The following is an 18,522-nucleotide window of genomic DNA, read 5'->3' on the forward strand; positions in this document are numbered from 1 at the left end:
AAGGCTACACACAGCAGACTTGAATGGCACTTAGTTATTTACAACGCATACTATGACATCACATATTTAAGTTTTCTGTATTCAGCTTAGAAGGTGTTTCTTCCCAAGAAATTGAACTTTTCTGTCAAATGCACTTGATTGAACAGATGAATTTGGTTCATAAAATGATTCACTGCAAAATTTATATATAAATCACAGACATCACTAAATAAGTTCTTTTTCCATCTTCTTGTGTTACATCATGAAGCACAATAAATCTCATATAACCTGCAGTAACAAAAGCAGAAACAAACTACTCATTGAATGTCCACAGTTTTCAGGTACATATTGTTAGCCACATATTTTTATCTCCTAGGTCAAGGGGTACATGAGGTATAGAGGTTCAAATGACAATGGTCATCCTTAGTTTCCACTTCTCCAGCTAGTAAAAATTCCATTTGAAAAACTGATTATGATGGCCTACAATTACAAAGTAGAAGCTTCCAGACATTGTCCCCAGTGTTCAGATCCTGTGGGCAGGATGCAGCACCTGCACCGACCACATCAACCACTCTCTTTAACTCAGTCAGGCTCTAACTAGAACCTCTACAGTAATCCAAAGGACTCAATTTTAAGATATATATGGAACTGATTCAAATTTATAAGAATATGAGCCACTCCTAAATTGATAAATGATAAAGAATATAATTAGGCAGCTTTCTAAAGAAGAAATAGAAGCAATCAATAGTCACATGAAAATATGCTCCAAATCATTAATAATTAGAGAATGCAAATTAAACCATTCTGAAGAATGTTAGGTGAAGTGCCCTGACAATTGTTTTTGCTTTAAAATTTGTTTACAATCTACTTTGAGTAGATACCCATCAGATTGGCAAAACTGACCAAAAAAAGGACAGTGATAAATGTTGGTGGGGCTTCAGAAAAACAGGTAAATTAATGTGCTGTTGGTGGAGCTGTGAACTGCTCAAGCTACTCTGGAAAGGAATTTGGAACTCTGATCCAAAAGTTACTAAACTGTGCATTCCTGTTGACCTAGTTCTACCGCTACTAAGCCTATACCCCTAAAAGATCAAAGGAAGAGGAAAAGTACCCACATATGCAAAAATATTTATAGCAGCTCTTTTCTGTGATAACAAAAAATTGGAAGCTGGGAAAAGGGGGGTGCTCATCAATAGGGAATGACTGAATAAATTATGATATATGAATGTAATAGAATACTACTGTGCTATAAGAAACTTTAAAGCAGACAGTTTTAGAAAAACCTGGGAAAACTTGTATAAACTGGTAGAGAATGAAATGAGCAGAACCAGGAGATTAACTTCAACAACAGAGAGAGGTGATAGACTCAATATGCTAAATGGGATATAACATTTTTGAACATGACTACTGTATGAATTTGTTATGCTCGACTATATATATATATATATATATTTGTGGGGTTTTTATTCTCATTAGGGAGGAAAGAAAAATGGGAAAGAGAAAAAAAATGCTTGAAATGCTCAAACTAGAACTTTAGGAAACAAGTCACTTGGTCAAGGTGAGGTAGAAGACAAGTGAAAAATCACTTTTAATATCTGGAATACCTACTTCAAACATCTGATAATAAAATTACTTCTGTTATATTCTAACACTTTGTAAATGACAACCTTGAAAACTTCCTGAACAGACTTGTGATAGCCTAGTACAACAATATTCTGATTTTTACTTCAAATCTAACATAGCTTACTTACCATATTTGTGCTGTTCTTTAGCACCTCTGGGAGTATCACCTCTATGCCACAGCAGGAAAATGCATGCCCTAACAAAAGCCAGTTGAGTTTCCTGACTGTATTAGTTTCCATTAAAGGACTCAAATAAAATAGCCATTATCAAAGACTTCCTGTAAAATCCTGAGAGGTATAACATTTTAGAAAACCAGAAATTTTATTTTAGTGGTTTACCACTTTGTTGTTAAGGGGGAAAAAACTATCACAAAAGTTCAAATGACACTTGATGACCTAACAGGCAATCACCTTAATTGCCTTCACTTTCTCCTTGTTCTAATCTCCTTTAATGAAAACAGGATACCTCATTCTGAGACATAGAAGATAGGTTATCAGTATGTCAATAATTATGCCTTTTAATTTCTGTCAGTTAAATTCCACAAAGAATATAGTTACGATACAGCAGACAGAGAATAGACAATTATTAAAGTGACATAGAAATCACAGTACTTCCTACAGGGTACACGATACTTTCGTGAGTGGATCAGTTACCAAAATCTGGAGCAGTTTGAGTCCATGAAATGACTAAGACACTCCGATGTGGCTCTTCATTTCTCAATTTCAGTTCCTGATAACCATACTGTACATTTTAAGCCCCTCAAAATAAAACAAGATTAACTGGCAAAGTTAGCATGGCACTAATATAACTGAATCTATGTGATTTCAGGCCCGACTTATTACTGTATATTAAGAAAAATATGAGAAACTCTGGTTCTGTTGTTAATAAACTGCCATTCCTATTAGACTTCTTCCTCTCATAGTCCTATCTTCCACTCACAGAAACTTTACTCTCTCAAGAAGACAGTGCAGCCTTGGCCACATTCTACAGCACTGAATGCACCTTATCTCAAGTCTAACACCTCTAAGTACTGAGGCACCTTCTCTCAGGTCTACCTACACACTGGGCCATGATAAGTAGTGATATTTTTTGCTTCCAGAACCTCCTTCCACTACTATTATCAAAAAAACACTCCTTTAAGGTTTACTCCATCTATCTGTATCACGTTACCCAGACCCTATTCTGTCCTGGTTCTTTCATCTTAACTGTCTAACTGGGAGCCCTGGATTTTGGCTATGATATTCTTGGGAGCTTTCATTTCGAGATTTTTCAGGAGATCATCAGTGGATTCTCTCAATGTCTACTTTTCTCATTCTATGATACCTGGCCAAATTTTTTCTTTCATGATTTCTTTAAATATTATGTCTAAGCTCTTTTTGTTCATAGCTTTCAGGTGGTCTGTTGATTCTAGGTTTTCTGTTTTCTGTAAGATATTTCCTATAAGATATTTCACATTTTCTTCTATTTTTCAATCTTTTGACCTTATTTTATTATTAATTAATGTCTCATGGAGTCATGGAGGGTAGCTAGATGGTTCAGTGGATAGAGCCCTGGGCCTGGAGTCAGGAAGACCTGAGTTCAAATCTGGCCTCAGGCACTTACTAGCTGTATGACCCAGGGCAAGTCATTTAACTTGTTTGACTTATAGTTTATGCTTTGTTTTCAAAAAGAACCAATGTTATCATGAAGTAAAGTTTTGACTTGTGAGTAAATTGGATTTAAGTTAGTTAGAACTACACAAAGTCAACAGCTTCACTCTCTTTTCCAGAGTCATCAAAGTCTAGTGGCCAAATAAAAGTCAAGATGATTGGCACTATTAGCCCTCATATGATTATTTCAATAGATGCAGTAAAAACTTTTGACAAGATATAACATAAATTCCTGTTAAAAGCCTTAGAAAGCACAGGAATATACAGAGCTTTCCTTTAAGTTGCAAGTAATGTCTACCTAAAACCAAGACTATGGGAACAAGCCTTACCAATAAGAACAGGAGTAAAGCAAATATATTCATTATCACCATTACTATCCAATACTGTAATAGAAATCCTAGCTATAGCAATGAGCCAAGAAAAGGAAACTGAAGGATCAAGCATCAGCAAAGAGGAAACAAAATGATCACGTGTAAAGATGATACGATGACTTATCTAGAGATCTCTGCAGAGTCAACTAAAAAACTAATTGAAACAATGATGTCAGCAAAGTTGCAAGATATAAATAAAACCCCACACAAATCATCAATATTCCTATATATTATCAACAAAATCCAGTAGGAAGAAATAGTAAGAGAAATTCCATTTAAAATAACTACAGACAACATAATATACTTGGGAGTCTACCTGCCAAGACAAACACAGAAACAACATGAACATAATTACAAAATACTCTTTACACATATAAAGCAGCTCTAAATAACTGGAGAAATATTAATTGCTCATGGGTAGGTTGAGCCAATATAATAAAAATTACCATACTATTTAAGTTAATTTACTTATTCCATGCCATCCCAATCAAACTACCAAAGGATTACTTAATAGAGCTAGAAGAAAAATACTATATTATGCAGAAAAAACAAAAGATCAAGAATATCCAAGGAATCAATTTAATAACAAAACAATATAAGAAGGGAGCTTTGCAGTACCAGATCTCGAACTATACTCAAAGCTGTAATCATCAAAACAATTTGTTACTGGATAAGAAATGGAAAGGTTGATCAGTGGAACAGATTAGGTACATCATGTACAGAAGCAAATGAGCACAGTAACCTAGCTTTTGAAAAACCCAGAGATACCCACTACTGGTAAAAGAACTCACTACTGAACAAAAACTTTTAGGGAAACTGTAAAAGTTGTCTGGTAGAAACTAGGACCAATATTTCTCAACATATATCAGAATAAACTCAAAATAGGTTTATGATTTAGATATAAAGGGTGATATCAGTAGCAAATTAGTGGTCCATGGAAGAAATTACCTGTCAAATCTATGGATGGGGAAAGAGTTCATGAGCAAATAACAGATAAAGAGGTTCACAGGGGGTAAAATGGATACTTTTTCCACAAACAAAACCAATGCAGCTAAGATTAGAGGAGAAGCAGGAAAATGGGGGAAAACTGCAGTAAATTCCTCCGATAAAGAATTCATTTCTAAAGCATATAAGGAACTGAGTAAAAGAGCTATTCCCTTATTGATAAACTGTCAAGAGATATGACTAGAAAGGTTTCAGAGAAAGAAATAAAGACTATCAATAGCCATATGAAAAAATGCTCTAAATCACTAGTAATTAGAGAAATGCAAATTAAAACAACTCTTAAGTTACCCATTAGATTGGCTAAATTGACAAAAAAAGGAAAGTAACAAATTAGAGAGGCTGTGGGAAAAACTAGTATTTTAATGCACTTTTATTGCAGCTGTGAACTGTTCCAACCATTCTGATAAGCAATCTGGAACTACGCCCCTTAAGCTATTAAACTTGATTATCCTTTGACCCAGTGATGTCATTACTACAACTATACTCCAAAAGAGGAAAACTACCTAGATGTATAAAAATATGTATAGCAGCTCTTTTTTGTGATGGGGAAGAATTAGAAACTGAAAGAATGCTTATAAATTGGGAAATGGCTGAACAAGTTATAGAAATATTAAGGTATATATACCATATATAATATGGAATATTTATGGTATTATATATATGAATATATACAAGGTATATGAATAGGATAGAATACTATTGTGCTGTAAGAAATGATGGAAAACCTGGAAGACTTGTATGAGGTCATGCAAAGTAAACAATTTATATAAGAGTAATATTATGAAGATAAATTTGAAAGACTTAGTAACACTGATCAACATAATGACTACAATTCCAAAGGAATTTCATTATGAAATATGCTATTCACCTCCAGAGAGAGAAGCATATTTTCTTTTTTCTTTCTACCTTTCCTTCCTTCCCCCCATCTCAATGAATACCAGAATTTGTTTTGCATGACTTTATATAATTGTATTAGCTTTCATTTTTCTTGTCTTTTCAATGAATGGAAGAGAGGCAGAGAGAGGGAGAAAATTCAGAACTGAAAATAACCTAAAATAAAATACAAAACCAAAACAAAACACCTATACCAAGGGGGGAAAAAACAAGGAAGACTGCTAGAGAACTTTAAAAAAAACCAGCTCTGGAAGGAAAGGCCACAAAGTTAAGGCAGCATTTTAAGCCCTGTTTGAGAAACACTGACAATGAAAACACATACACACACACACACACACACACACACACACACACACACACACACACACACACACACAAACCACAGAAGGCGTTCTATACACATACCCACCATCACCTGGAACAAACAAACCATCATATATTTACTCTAGTCACTAAAATGCCAATTTTTCTTGTCATAATCGCACTTTCACAAAAACACACAGAAATATACCATATCCAGAGATTTCACAAGGCATAGACACACATATACACAAACATTCCTACACAGTTTCATATATAGTGTACACACAATTCGCGTACACTCGTCTCAATAGGTAGGTAGAAGGGTAAAAAGAGTATTAACAATGAACAACTTCTTTTCATCAGGAAAACACTATATTCAAACTGAAAATTACCAATTAGTACTTTAGTCATTTTAACCACCCCTAATCTACCTACATTCTGTTGTTTTTAAACAATATGGTAGTATGTGCATCTAATATTAAAAGGTTCCCCACTGGTTAAAGAACAATATTTCACTGGGTCAGAGATTGCTTCTAATCTAAACAAACAGCAACTGTTCTTTTTCAGATGATTGTGGGTCTTTTTGGGGAGTGGGGGTGGGGAGGAGAGGGCGTTGGATGAACTGGAGAAAGTGAGTAGTTCTCATGGCAATCACAGGATGCTAGTTGATCTGTTTTAGAATGACTGCTAATAATTCTTCTCATTTCTTTTTTTCAAATCCAATTCTCATGTACAATTTTCACTTAATAAAGTAATGTGCCTTTAAGCTTCTAAGAGAATACTGACTTTCCAAAATAAGTTAAAAAAATAGGATTTAAACTTCTGAAATCATTACATGAAATGAATAAAAGCCAAAGTACAAAACATATTCTCATAATAAACAGATTTTTGCCAACATGTTTACTTTCATATCAAAATTTAAATAGGTCCAGCTCTTATACTGCTAGTAAAAAAGAAAATGTATACTTGTCCATAATATAAAATATATAAAAAAGGTTTATATATTCAGATATGCTGTCTTGCTAGTCATTCAAATGTTACTAAAAAATACTCATTTAGTTCTCTCAGTTGAAAAAGATGTAAAAGGATAAAAACCACTATGGGAATTACCTAAAGAATTATTTTAAAATTCAACAAGAATCCTAATAAAGTTTTTTTTTTACAATGACACCGTAATTTTAATTCAATTGACAACTCTATTGGCATCATCTAGTTCAGATGTTTAGAAGCAGTCCTTTGAGTTTCTGTGGAAATGGTTATGGGCCAGAAACTCATGAATATGTTAACTATTTAAGAAAATTCAAATTTTTTTAAACCATCTACTTCATAACTAAAACAAGATATTTATTTTTCAGAATCAACAAACTTAATGACAATCCATACCATGACTGATACATGTAGATGACTTTTTCCATCTCCATTTACCTGAATAGTTAAACTAGTCTAGTAAAACACACAACTTAAAATATAAAATAATATAATTTAACATAAAGGTATAGTAGTACTTTTGTAACTATATTTTAACTTTTAAATGATTACAGAATCTCTGCTCTATCCAAGGGTTTTAAATCACCATTTAAAAACACATCACAAGGAATCAACAAATACTTCCCATGTATACTCTTCAATCTATTACATAATTTAAGTCAAATATAAATTTTAAAAGATAATGAAACAATCATGTAGAATATTAAAAACCAAAAGTGATATGTATTTTTCTTATTAGATAGTATATGTGTGTATGTATATATGTATTTTATATTATGTGTTATCGTTGTTGTATATACGTGTGTGTGACTCTATACAGATAACAGAGCAACATATCAAAGTAATTTTAAAACAATTCTTACCTCCATTGCTAAAGCTGCTGTCTGTTGATCATAATGATTCAGAAGATTAGGCATGAAGGTAGTATTATAAGGCAGGTCTTGGCACATCCTCAAGGTGATAGGCTCACAAGAAAATAAACTGTGCCCACTGATATACCCCACAAACATAGTCATGGACCAAAGACAGGAGAATATCCAACTTATAGCCATCCTTCTTGGATCTGAATAATATTCAGATAAATAGGCCTATTAAATATAATTTTAGGTATCATGCACCTGCAGGTCTCTGCTTGAAATACTTCTTCACTTCTTGCTGTTAAGCTTTGCAAACAGTTAAATATTCTTTGCATCGACACAGCTTTGTTAACCTCATCTGACAAAAGGCATTTGTTTTTGGTTTCACAATACAGGTAAATGACATCATCTTGTCTTTTCTTTTCATTTTATTATATAGATTGCATTTGACTAACATGTCAAGTTGATTAACCACATTCCCAAACAATAGATCCCATCTTGGTAGACCAGCTATTTCTTCCTTTAATTGACAGACCTGGAAAACATAAAAGAAGAGAAAAAATTAGGTCTTTCCTCTAAGAATACTGCATATTTGTATGTTTAAATTCTTTGGTGAGAGACAGTAATTACACATATTATAAAATACATAAAACATCCTCATAAAAGATCCCTGTATAGTTTTTAATTGTTACTTAGGTTAGAGTCACAATAGAAATGACCTATAAGCTACACATAAAGGCAAATTAAACATTTTTAATCAGAGGTGATACAGACTCCAATTATGTGATTTTGATAACCATAGTTCTTTGTATGGTAGGTTTTTTTCATTTGTCACAGAATCTAAAATGAGACTACCTTCTGAGGGACTACGTAATTGTCCTAAATTTAATATATTTCCTTTTAAATGTATATAATTACTATAAAGTTATTAAAATTTAAAAGTGTAAAGATTTTGTGAAGAAAAATCTTATATTTCAATATATAGGAATACTGAATTATACTCAAGTTTGAAACTTCTTTTAGCAAATTCTGGGTAGAAAAATGAAAGTCACCTTCTAAAAGACAGATTTAAACTAGTGGCAATCACATGGCTTTGCCCAGAACATAGCATCCTACTAGATGGTTACATTATAAATGCCAGCACCATACATTAAGGAGTTCCTGATTTCATGTGTTAGAAATGAAAGATCATTTACTCAATTTACAAATACCCTATACATACAAATAGTGGGGACTCCCAATCTAGGGCCCCTGTCCATCATGGAGCAACTAGAGCTAGAGCTAGAAATTCTAGCACCTGGGACAAATTTAGATGAAGCAGAAAGCTGTGGTGGAGAGGGGAGAAACTAAGGAAATGGGTGTTGAGGAGGCTGAAGAACTAAGAGTTTAGGGTATTCTAAGTAGGGTAGGTGTTGGGGTAGAAAAGGCAACAAGCATTTATTAAGTGCTTACTATGTACAATGCACTGTGCATTGAGCTAAATACTGAATTTAATGGGAAAGAGGGAGAGAGACCTGAAGCTCCACAAAGGACAGCAACAATGATCTGGACAGACTAGGTGGAATTTTAAAAGGCACAGTTGTCAAGTGGTAGTGACAGAAGAAAGATATGAAGAGTGGTAGGGGAGAGCACAGAGTATACCAACTCCTCCCTCTTAACCCTAAGCTTCAAGAGAAATGTAAAAGAAAGAATGCTGGACTTGGAGAAGGTGCCAAATAGTTAGGCGTCTTCAGAAAAAAAGCTAGTTTTCAGCAGCCACAGGAAAATGAAAGGAATTTGAGAGAAAGGGATCTAGAATCATAGACTTAGAACTGGAAGGGACCTTGGAGGTCACCTAATCACAACCCCTCTTTTACACATGGGAAAGTGAGGTCCAGAGAAGTGAAATGACTTGCACAAGATAACAAAGGTATTAAGTATAGGAACTATGATTTGAACTCAGGTCCTCCAACCCTAAATCCAGTAGTCATTTTTTACTTCACCATGACAGAGGACGGTTCTCCAGGGGCACATGGGAAATGGAGAAAAGAAAACGATAATGCCTAGGAGAGAGCAAAGGCTGAGTTCACAGTCTAAACCAGCAGTAGGGAACCTGTGGTCTCAAGGCCACATGTAGCCCTCTAGGTCCTTGGGTGTGGCCTTTTGACTAAGTCCAAGTTTTACAGAACAAATCCTTTTATGAAGGGGAGCTGTTCCGTGAAGTTTGGATGCAGTTAAAGGGCCACACTTGAGGACCTAGAGGGCCACATGTGGCCTTGGGGCCACAGGTTCCCCAACGTGGTCTAAACTATAAGGGAATAGGGGCAACAGTATCAGGCCAACACATTCATTACTGATCCCCCCTCAGATGATTCTGTTTTTCCAGCCTGGTGCATGGAGGAAGGGGTGAAGAAAAATGCCATCTGCCTCACATTTGTTGGAAGGTGCCCTGGGAAACAGACAATACAGCCACAGAATCTTAAGGGAATAGTAGCCCTAGGCTGGGTGAAGGAGTGGATCGGTAGGTCTGGTGCAAGGTGGGAAACATATGCCTTGGTAGAAGAAATTACAACTTTTCCCCTTCAGTAATTACACTTCCAAGATGCTAGCCTGGATCACCAGTGTTAGTTCTGCCCTTTGTTTCCTGGTGCAAAACAAGTCAGTTGTTAACCTAGAAAGCATTTTCATGCTATGTGTATGTGTGTGCGTGTGCATATATACATATGTATAAATACGCACACATATATTTCACGGTATATATTGTGTCCAGCAATAATATTACTACTTACTTTGCCCTTGCCCTTGACAGAGGAGCTCCCATTGCCAAAGATAAAATTGTGGTCCACAGTCCTGACTAAAGAACACTAGATTTGGAGCCAGAGGGCCTATTTTAAATTCCAGTTCTACTACTTATTACATATACAACTTCAGGCAAGTAATCATCACAATGGATCTCAGTTTCTCTATCTGAAAGAAACTAGTTACGTTATCTGGAAAATGAAGAAGAATTAGAAGATTTCTAGCTCTAAATCATAAGATATTATGTTCTGAAACTTTTCCCTTAAATCCTAATAGTGGTTAAATAGTCATTGAAAAAAATATTATGACAGAATCACAGAATCTGAGAGTTGGAAGGAATACCAGTGGCTATCTAGTTTAACATATACAAAGGAATCTCCACTATAACATGCCTACAAATGTCATTCAGTCTCTTCCTTAAAACCTCTAAGGAGGAGGAATTTATTCCCTTTTAAGGTAGCTTATTCCACTTTCGGATAGCTCCAATCATTAGGAAGTTTTTCCCGACAACAAGCCTAAATTAGCCTCTCTGTAACTTCCACCCACTGACCCTAGTTTGATTCTCTGGAGCCAAAGAGAATAAATCTACTGTCTACCATATAACAGGGCTTCAAATACTTGAAAGACAGCTATCATATCCTTTCTGAATCTCCTCTTTTCCATGCTAAAGAAGCTTAGTTCCTTCAACTAATCAACTAATTCTATGAGCAGAATCAAAGAATTTTTGAGAAACCTTAAAGATTAGCTAGTCCAACCCCTCTCTTTTTTACAGAATAAGAAAATGAGATGGAAATATTAAGTGACTTGCCCAAGGTCAAACAATAGCTAGTAAACTGGTAATATATTTCAAGTGCATGAATTATATAGGCTTTTGTGTACTACTCTATGAATCTAACTACCACTTAAAATATTGGTCTATGGGGAAATTGTTCTAACGGTGAAATAACCAACTTATAGAACTATGTTTAAAAAATTAATCCATAAGCTAAGGATTGCTTATACCTCTGGCATCTAAATGAAAGGTTTTATCCTTTAAAATTCAGTTAAAAACAATAGGAAAATGTGAAACTAGGGAAAACTGTCTCCCAAACTAAGCCAAAACCAAGACAGAAAATACCCCCCTGTATTTCCTGCTTAGTTCCAAAGAGACCCAGGTTGCTAGGCCTTCCTTGACACCCATGGCTATCTTCCAGAAGCCCCTGGCTGACAGGTGCAGCCACCTCCAATACTGAAAGGCAGCATCCTCCCTCCCTGTTATGGGTGTCATATCCCTTTGTTACCTGCCAGAGATTAAGCTGAGGAACTGAGACCTCTGTTTCTAGACAAAAAGCGGCAGATTCCTCCCTCCAGCAAAAAAAAGGGGTTTAAGAGCAGTTTGGGGGAAAAGAATGAGAAAGGAGTTTGTGGTGCTCAGGTCTCCCTACACCTGGACGTTAGTGCCCCCTTCTGGAGAATCAGAAAGGGTCAATTACCTGTATCTCCCTGAATTATACATCTAAAAGAGCAGCTTCCGAGGTACTCTTCTATAATCCTCAGTTTACTCCAAATTTTCTTCTGGCTACAGGAAAAGTGACATTAAATATCCATCTACATGAAGAACTTATCATTTATGCTAAATTACCATATATCACAATAATAACTATATGTATCATTAAATGCACAAAATAAACCTAGTTTCTGATAATATTAAACTGTTCACATATGTGTAGTAGTTCCTTGCTTATACAGCTTAATCCATTCACAACTTTTAAAACATCATCAACAATATAGACCACATATATCAAACAATATTGGTACTAATTTATAAAGGTTGAGAATCCCTAACTAGAAAGTAGAAAGTGATATCTATTATCAGTCATAATCACTCTGAAGTGGTTTTGATTAATTGACCAGGAATGGAAGTGGGGCTTTTTAGGAAGGTAATTTAGGTAATTTATTGGAAAGAATCTGTTGGGTTGCAACAAAATATTCACTAAAATTAGAAGCACTACCATTGAATACAAATTTAACATAATAAAAACTTCCATTAAAGTAGTCTACCTCTCAAGAAACTAAAGATTACAAATAATTCATGTACCAAAGAAAAAAATAGCTATATAATATTCCAGGAAGAAACTAAGTAAAATTAGATGAGATTTTTGAAAATGTAATGTTACCCACTTGCAATTCTGCTTACTCCCCCAACATAAGGTAAGCTCCATGAGAACAGGTACTTTTTTTATCTTGGTATCCATGATATTTAACAGGGTGCCAGGCATGCAGCCGACACTTAATAAATGCCTGTTGAATTTGACTCCATCCATGTCCTTCTAGTTCTACTTCTAACTACTCCTTTTTTCTTATATCCAAATAAGGTAGCTGTCCACCTTCTTTAAATGTTGGTTCCCTGCAACAAATCTATTCAGTTACAGGAAAAAAATAATCTCCTCAGTCAATACCATCAGTTATATTTTGTTCTTATAATAAAATAGATGAAATAAAATAATAGCAATAAATTAACAGCAACAAAGATCAAAGACAAAGAGCTTTAATTCTTTACTGAAATGTGAATAAGAATGATATTGGCATACAATTAATATACAATTCAAAAGTAGCATATAAAAATTTTTAAAAATCAAATGACAGTTTAAATACTACAATAGTATATAAGGGATTCCTATAATGAATTCTTTTGTAAAATGAAAAATCTATCTAAAAAAGGGAATAATTACCCTTTGCCAGCTCCTAGCACAAATTTATATTTCTAAGATTCATGAAATCAAAGGAAGGGACCTTAGAAGTTCTGGTCCAACTCCTTCATTTTACAGTTGAGGAAACTGAATCCCAAAGAAATTAAATAACTTGTCCAAAGTCACACATTAAATAGCAAAACTGGGACTTGAAGCCAGGCACTCTAATTCAAAATCTGGCATTCTGTATCATAATGCCTCACATTTTACAGAGGGAAAATGAGGCCAAGAAAGATACAAGTGATTTCTGGAAGTCAGATAACAAATCTGTGGCACAGCTGGGCTTTGAACCCAACTCTACTTCCTCCAAATTCAACAATCTTTTCATTAAGCCATGCTAGTTTTCTATTTTGTTTTAAAAAGCAGTAAATATTTTTTTAAATGAGTAAGATCTTTGCTTCTCAGGCAAATATTCTTGGATAAGCATCCACGTAGGAATCTTTCAAGATAGATATCCTTATTTTAGGGTTTGGCCTTCTATGAGTTTTTTCCAGTGTTTAGATCTTAATCTTGCCAACTAAATAGTAAACTCCCTGAGGTCAGGAACCTTAGATTTTTGCTTCTTTGTATATTTTTTGGCAAGGAGCTGGAAAAAGGTGGGGAGGGAGATTTTGTTTTCTAAGGAAGACAGCATTCAAAAATTCCCTGGAGGCTATCTGAATAGATGTGACATTCCAAGCTGATTTGACTGCTACAGTATTCTTATTTCTAAAATCTTCCCAAAGGTTCTTGAGGTTTGGTTTAGTTATGAGGTAGCAGAAAAGCAGCTGTGTAGCTGGAAAAAGGGGAAAAGAGTAGATTTTTTTTACTCTTGTACTTAAATATACTTGAAATACTGAGGGAAAACATCCTCAGAAAAGGCCATCTACAATAGATGTCTCCACTTCCTCTCCTCTCACCTCTTCTGAACTCTCTGCAATCTGACTTCTACTCTCAACCATTTAAATGAAACTGCTCTCTCCAAAGTTACCAATGACCTCTTAATTGACAAATTTAAGGCTTTTTCTCAATCTTCACCCTTCTTGACTTCTCTTTAGCCTTTGACACTTCTGATCACCCTCTTCTCCATGAAACTCTCTTCTCTTAGGTTTCTGGGACATCTCTCCTGGTTCTTCCTCCTACCTATTTGACTGCTTCTTCTCAGATCCTTTGCTAAATTCTCATCAAGGTCACACTGACTAAGCATGGGTGCACCACAGGGCTTGGTCCTGGGATCTCTTCTCCTTCTATACTATTTCACTTTGTGATTTCATCAGCTCCCATGGTTTCAGTGATCAGCTCTAGGCTGATGATTCTCAAATCATCCTCTCTCCTTATCTCCAGTTTTGCATCTCCAACTCCCTATCGGACATCTTGAACTGGATGTCCTACAGACATCTTAAACTTAACATGTACAAAACCAAACATTATCTTTTCCCCTAAACATCATCCCCCAAACTTCCCTGTTACTGTCGAGGGCACCACCATCTTTCCAGTCATTCAGGCTTGGAACCTAGATGCCATCTTCAACTCCTCATTCTCTCTCATCCCCCATATCCAATCTGTTGCCAAGGCCAGTCAATTTTGCCTCTATAATCTGTCTTGCACAAGCTCCTTGTCTCTCCACATACTACCACCATCCTGGTACAGGTCCTCACTTCCCCAAGCCTGGGCTATTGCAATGGTGTGCTGTTCAGTTGTCTTATAATAGCTTTCCCCCCACTCCAATCCAACCTCCACTCAACTGTCAAAATGATATTCCTAAAGCACTGGTCCAACCATGTCCCTCCTCCCCAGTAAACCCCAGTTACTCCCTATCACCTCCAGCATCAAATATAAAATCCTCTGTTTGGCTTCCAAAGCCATATACAACCTAACCCCCTTCCCCTACCTTTCCAGACTTCATATACTCCGTACCCGCCATTTACGACTGGATCCAGAGACTCTGGTCTCTTGCTATTCCTATGAACAAGACACTCCATTTTCTAAATCCTGGCATTTTCACTGGCTGCTTGTTCCTGTACAGAATGCTCTCCCTCATCTCCACCATCTAGGCTTCCTTCAAGTCTCAGCTAAAATCTCACCTTCTTCAGGAAGTCTTTCCCAACGCCTCTTAATTCTACTGCCTTCCCCCTAAACTTTCGTGTACATAGTTGTTTGCATGTTGTCTCCTCACTGAATTGTGAGCTTCTAGAAGGAAGGGGTTATCTTTTGCCATTCTTTGTACTCTCAGCACTTAGTATAATGCCTGGCACATAATAAGAATTAAATAAATGTTTACTTATTAACTGACATCCAAGGAAGTTGTCAGCCTAAAGGTATTTAGGGTTTTAAATCATATTCACTTACTAGTAGTGGAACCTAGAATAAATCACTTCATCCCTTCTCTGTAAAATCTTGACAAGATCATTTAGCCTCCGGGGGAAAGTATCCAGTGATAAGACACTGGCTACTTCTTTACAGAGCCTGTTACACTTTTAAATAATTCTAATTGTCAGTAAGGATTTCATAATATCAAAGCAAAAATCTACCTCTTTGTTACTTCTACCCATTTGTTCCCTGAGGTTAAGTAAAACAAGAAGAATTCCCCCTGCCACCCAAGGTGGCCCTTCATATATCTAAAGATATTTATCATGTTCCTCCTTGAATCTTTCTAGAGCATCTTCAAGTTAAAGACACCCATTTCCTTTATTGCATCCTCATATGGTAGTTTCAAGTCTGTCTCACTATTCTTTCCTTGCTACATTCTTTCAAAATAACATAAGATACATCATCTGCATTTCTTCTAGCACAACTTATTAATGGCCTCCCTAAAATGTGTTCCCCAAAACTGAACACAACTATGATTAGGGCACAGTACCACAAAACTATAATTGCTCATTCTTCTATTAAAATAAACTAAGATTGTATTAACTTTTTTTTCTTCGCTTGGCTTGGTTTCTAGGAATTCAGAGTTTGAGGCAGTTATGGTTGAGCTGAAGCTCACAAGTCTCTATCAGAGATGTGTATAATACTTGCCATCAGTTATGTGTACCCAACAGTTCAAGTTTCTCTTGCTGTAGGATCCAAAGAAGCAGAATTGGATAATCTGGAGCATTTATTTGAAAGACCTGGGTCTCAGACCCTAAATTTAAATCCTAATAGTTTCCTATTAGTTTGGGAGGGACAGAGATAAAGTAGGCCACATATGTACTTGAGGGACCTGAGAAAGAAAATTCCAAATTAAAGGGATTGGGAGAACTACCGTCCAAGGAGATCAACAGGTGAAAGAAAGGTTCTATATTTTGATAAGATCCATTGTGTGGATACTTCCTTCTATTTTCCCAATTCCCTTTAATTCTAGTGATTCCCTCTGAGATTATCTCCAATTTATCCTATATGTATCATGTTTGTAGATAGTTGTTCACACATAGTCTCCTCTTTCAGACTGTGAGCTCTCTGAAAGCAAGGTCCGTTTTTGCTTCTCTTTGTATTGACAGAACTTAGCACAGTGCCTGGCACATAGCAGACACTTAAAAATACTTGTTGACTTGACTTAAAATACTGTTGGTAATTAAGAGGCTGAATGAAAGAAAAATTAAAATGGAGGGAAAACATTGGCAATTAATAGATTAAATATTGAATCATGGATAATATGATTTCATGTGTAGAAAAAATCTATGAGAATCAATCAAAAATTGAGGTAATAAATGACTGAAGATGGTAGGGTACCAGATAAAGCCATAAAAATCATCTGCATTTTTCTATCACTAAAGAAAAAATATGGAGAAACTGAAAAAGAAATACCATTAACACTAATATGTAACTAATACTTAAGAGACACAAGCAAGATTTATATAAGACAGCTGTAACAATTTTGACAGAAATAAATAAATGGAGGCTTATGCCCATGGCTATCTAGCTAACAGAGTGAAAACTCAGTATCTTCCAGATTAATTTGTGGACTTGACATATGCCCAATACTTCACTGAATTAGAAAAAAAAATTGATATAGAAAACAAATATGTAAGAATACTAAAGAAAACCATTTAAGAAATGATTACAGTAAACTTGTCCTGCCAGGACTCAAAAGATGCTATAAAGCAAGAATTATCAAAACTACTAGGTACTAATAAAATAGAGTAATGGAACAGAATGCAAAACCAGAATTAGAATCAAAACTATATATGATAGGTTAGTGTTCAATAAACTCAAGATTGCAAAACATTGGGGCAAAACAATTTTCAATAATACTTGCATGGCTATCATGTCACCTACAAATGGAATGTGCCATGCACGTGTGCGCGCATGCGACACACACACACACACACACACACACACACACACACACACACACACATCCCTCCCTGAATCTCCAACTATTCAACTATTTAAATTCTACAAGTTCAGAATCAGATGGAATCAGCAATGGGACTATGGCTTGGTCAGAATATATATAGCATCCATTTGTAAGTATAAGTCATTCCTAAATTGTATGTTTAAAAAAGGGGGGAGGGAACAATTCATTTATTCAACAAGCATTAATTAGATGGGTTCTATGGACAAAGCAATTTGGTAGATTCTGAGGATACAATAACAAAATGAAAAATGGTCCCTGTCCTTAAGGCACTTACATTCTTGTGTGTGTGTGTGTGTGTGTGTGTGTGTGTGTGTGTGTGTGTGTTTGGGTAAAAGGGGAGTTGAGGAGGAGGAGGAAAAGGAGAGAGGAAGATGGGGAGGGCAGAATACAATATTTACACAGATATACAGTAAATGGAGAAAAATTGTAAAAGAGACAGCACTGACAACCTAACTGGATCAAGAAAGGCTTCCAGAGTAGGTGGTACCTGATTTTTGCCTTGCCAGGAGAAAGACAGAATGCTAAGCTTGAAAAAGAGTAAGTAGGGCAGTTTGGTTGGAATGTGGTTTGTGTGAGGGGCAGTATACAGTATAGACTAAGCTGAAGGATTACATTTTATTGCTGTGTCCTGTGCACTCCTCTCTTCTTTTCCTCAACACTCTCTTAGTTATCTCATCAGCACTGCATCAGATTGTACATCATTTTATCTCATCTCACTTCATCAGATGCAATTATCATCTCTATTCAGCTATTTATATTTATATGTCCAGTTAATTTTTCTCTAGAAATCAAGGCCTGCTGGCCACTGTCTTCTTGACATCTCAACCTGAATGCTCTGTAGACTTCTGAAATTCATTATGTCCAGAACAAAATTCAATTCTCGTTTCCCCGAAATCCATCTTCCCTCCAAATATCCTTATTTCTGTTGAGGACATACTTATAGTCACCAAAGTTTGAAACTTTGGAGTTATCCTTGATTATTATCCTCTTCCTCACTTCCTTTATCCAATCACTTGCCAAGTTTTATGT

The 18,522-nt window shown here is 35.6% G+C and overlaps 1 protein-coding gene and 1 pseudogene across 1 annotated transcript in view; both read right to left on the reverse strand.

Annotated features, from left to right (window-relative positions):
• The window catches only part of FZD3 (frizzled class receptor 3), a 76,387-nt gene that overhangs the window by 54,485 nt on the left and 3,380 nt on the right, over positions 1-18,522 (reverse strand). The window contains exon 2 of the mRNA XM_020988725.2: positions 7,675-8,203. Within this exon, the coding sequence (XP_020844384.1) occupies positions 7,675-7,863 (189 nt within the window). The 5' untranslated portion in view covers positions 7,864-8,203. The remainder of the gene's footprint in view (positions 1-7,674; positions 8,204-18,522) is intronic.
• LOC110209969 (trafficking protein particle complex subunit 2-like) lies at positions 82-490 on the reverse strand (annotated as a pseudogene).

Source organism: Phascolarctos cinereus, unplaced genomic scaffold (assembly GCF_003287225.1).
Source record: "Phascolarctos cinereus isolate Bilbo 61053 unplaced genomic scaffold, phaCin_HiC Scaffold_2;HRSCAF=192, whole genome shotgun sequence".
Taxonomy (NCBI): Eukaryota; Metazoa; Chordata; class Mammalia; order Diprotodontia; family Phascolarctidae; genus Phascolarctos; species Phascolarctos cinereus.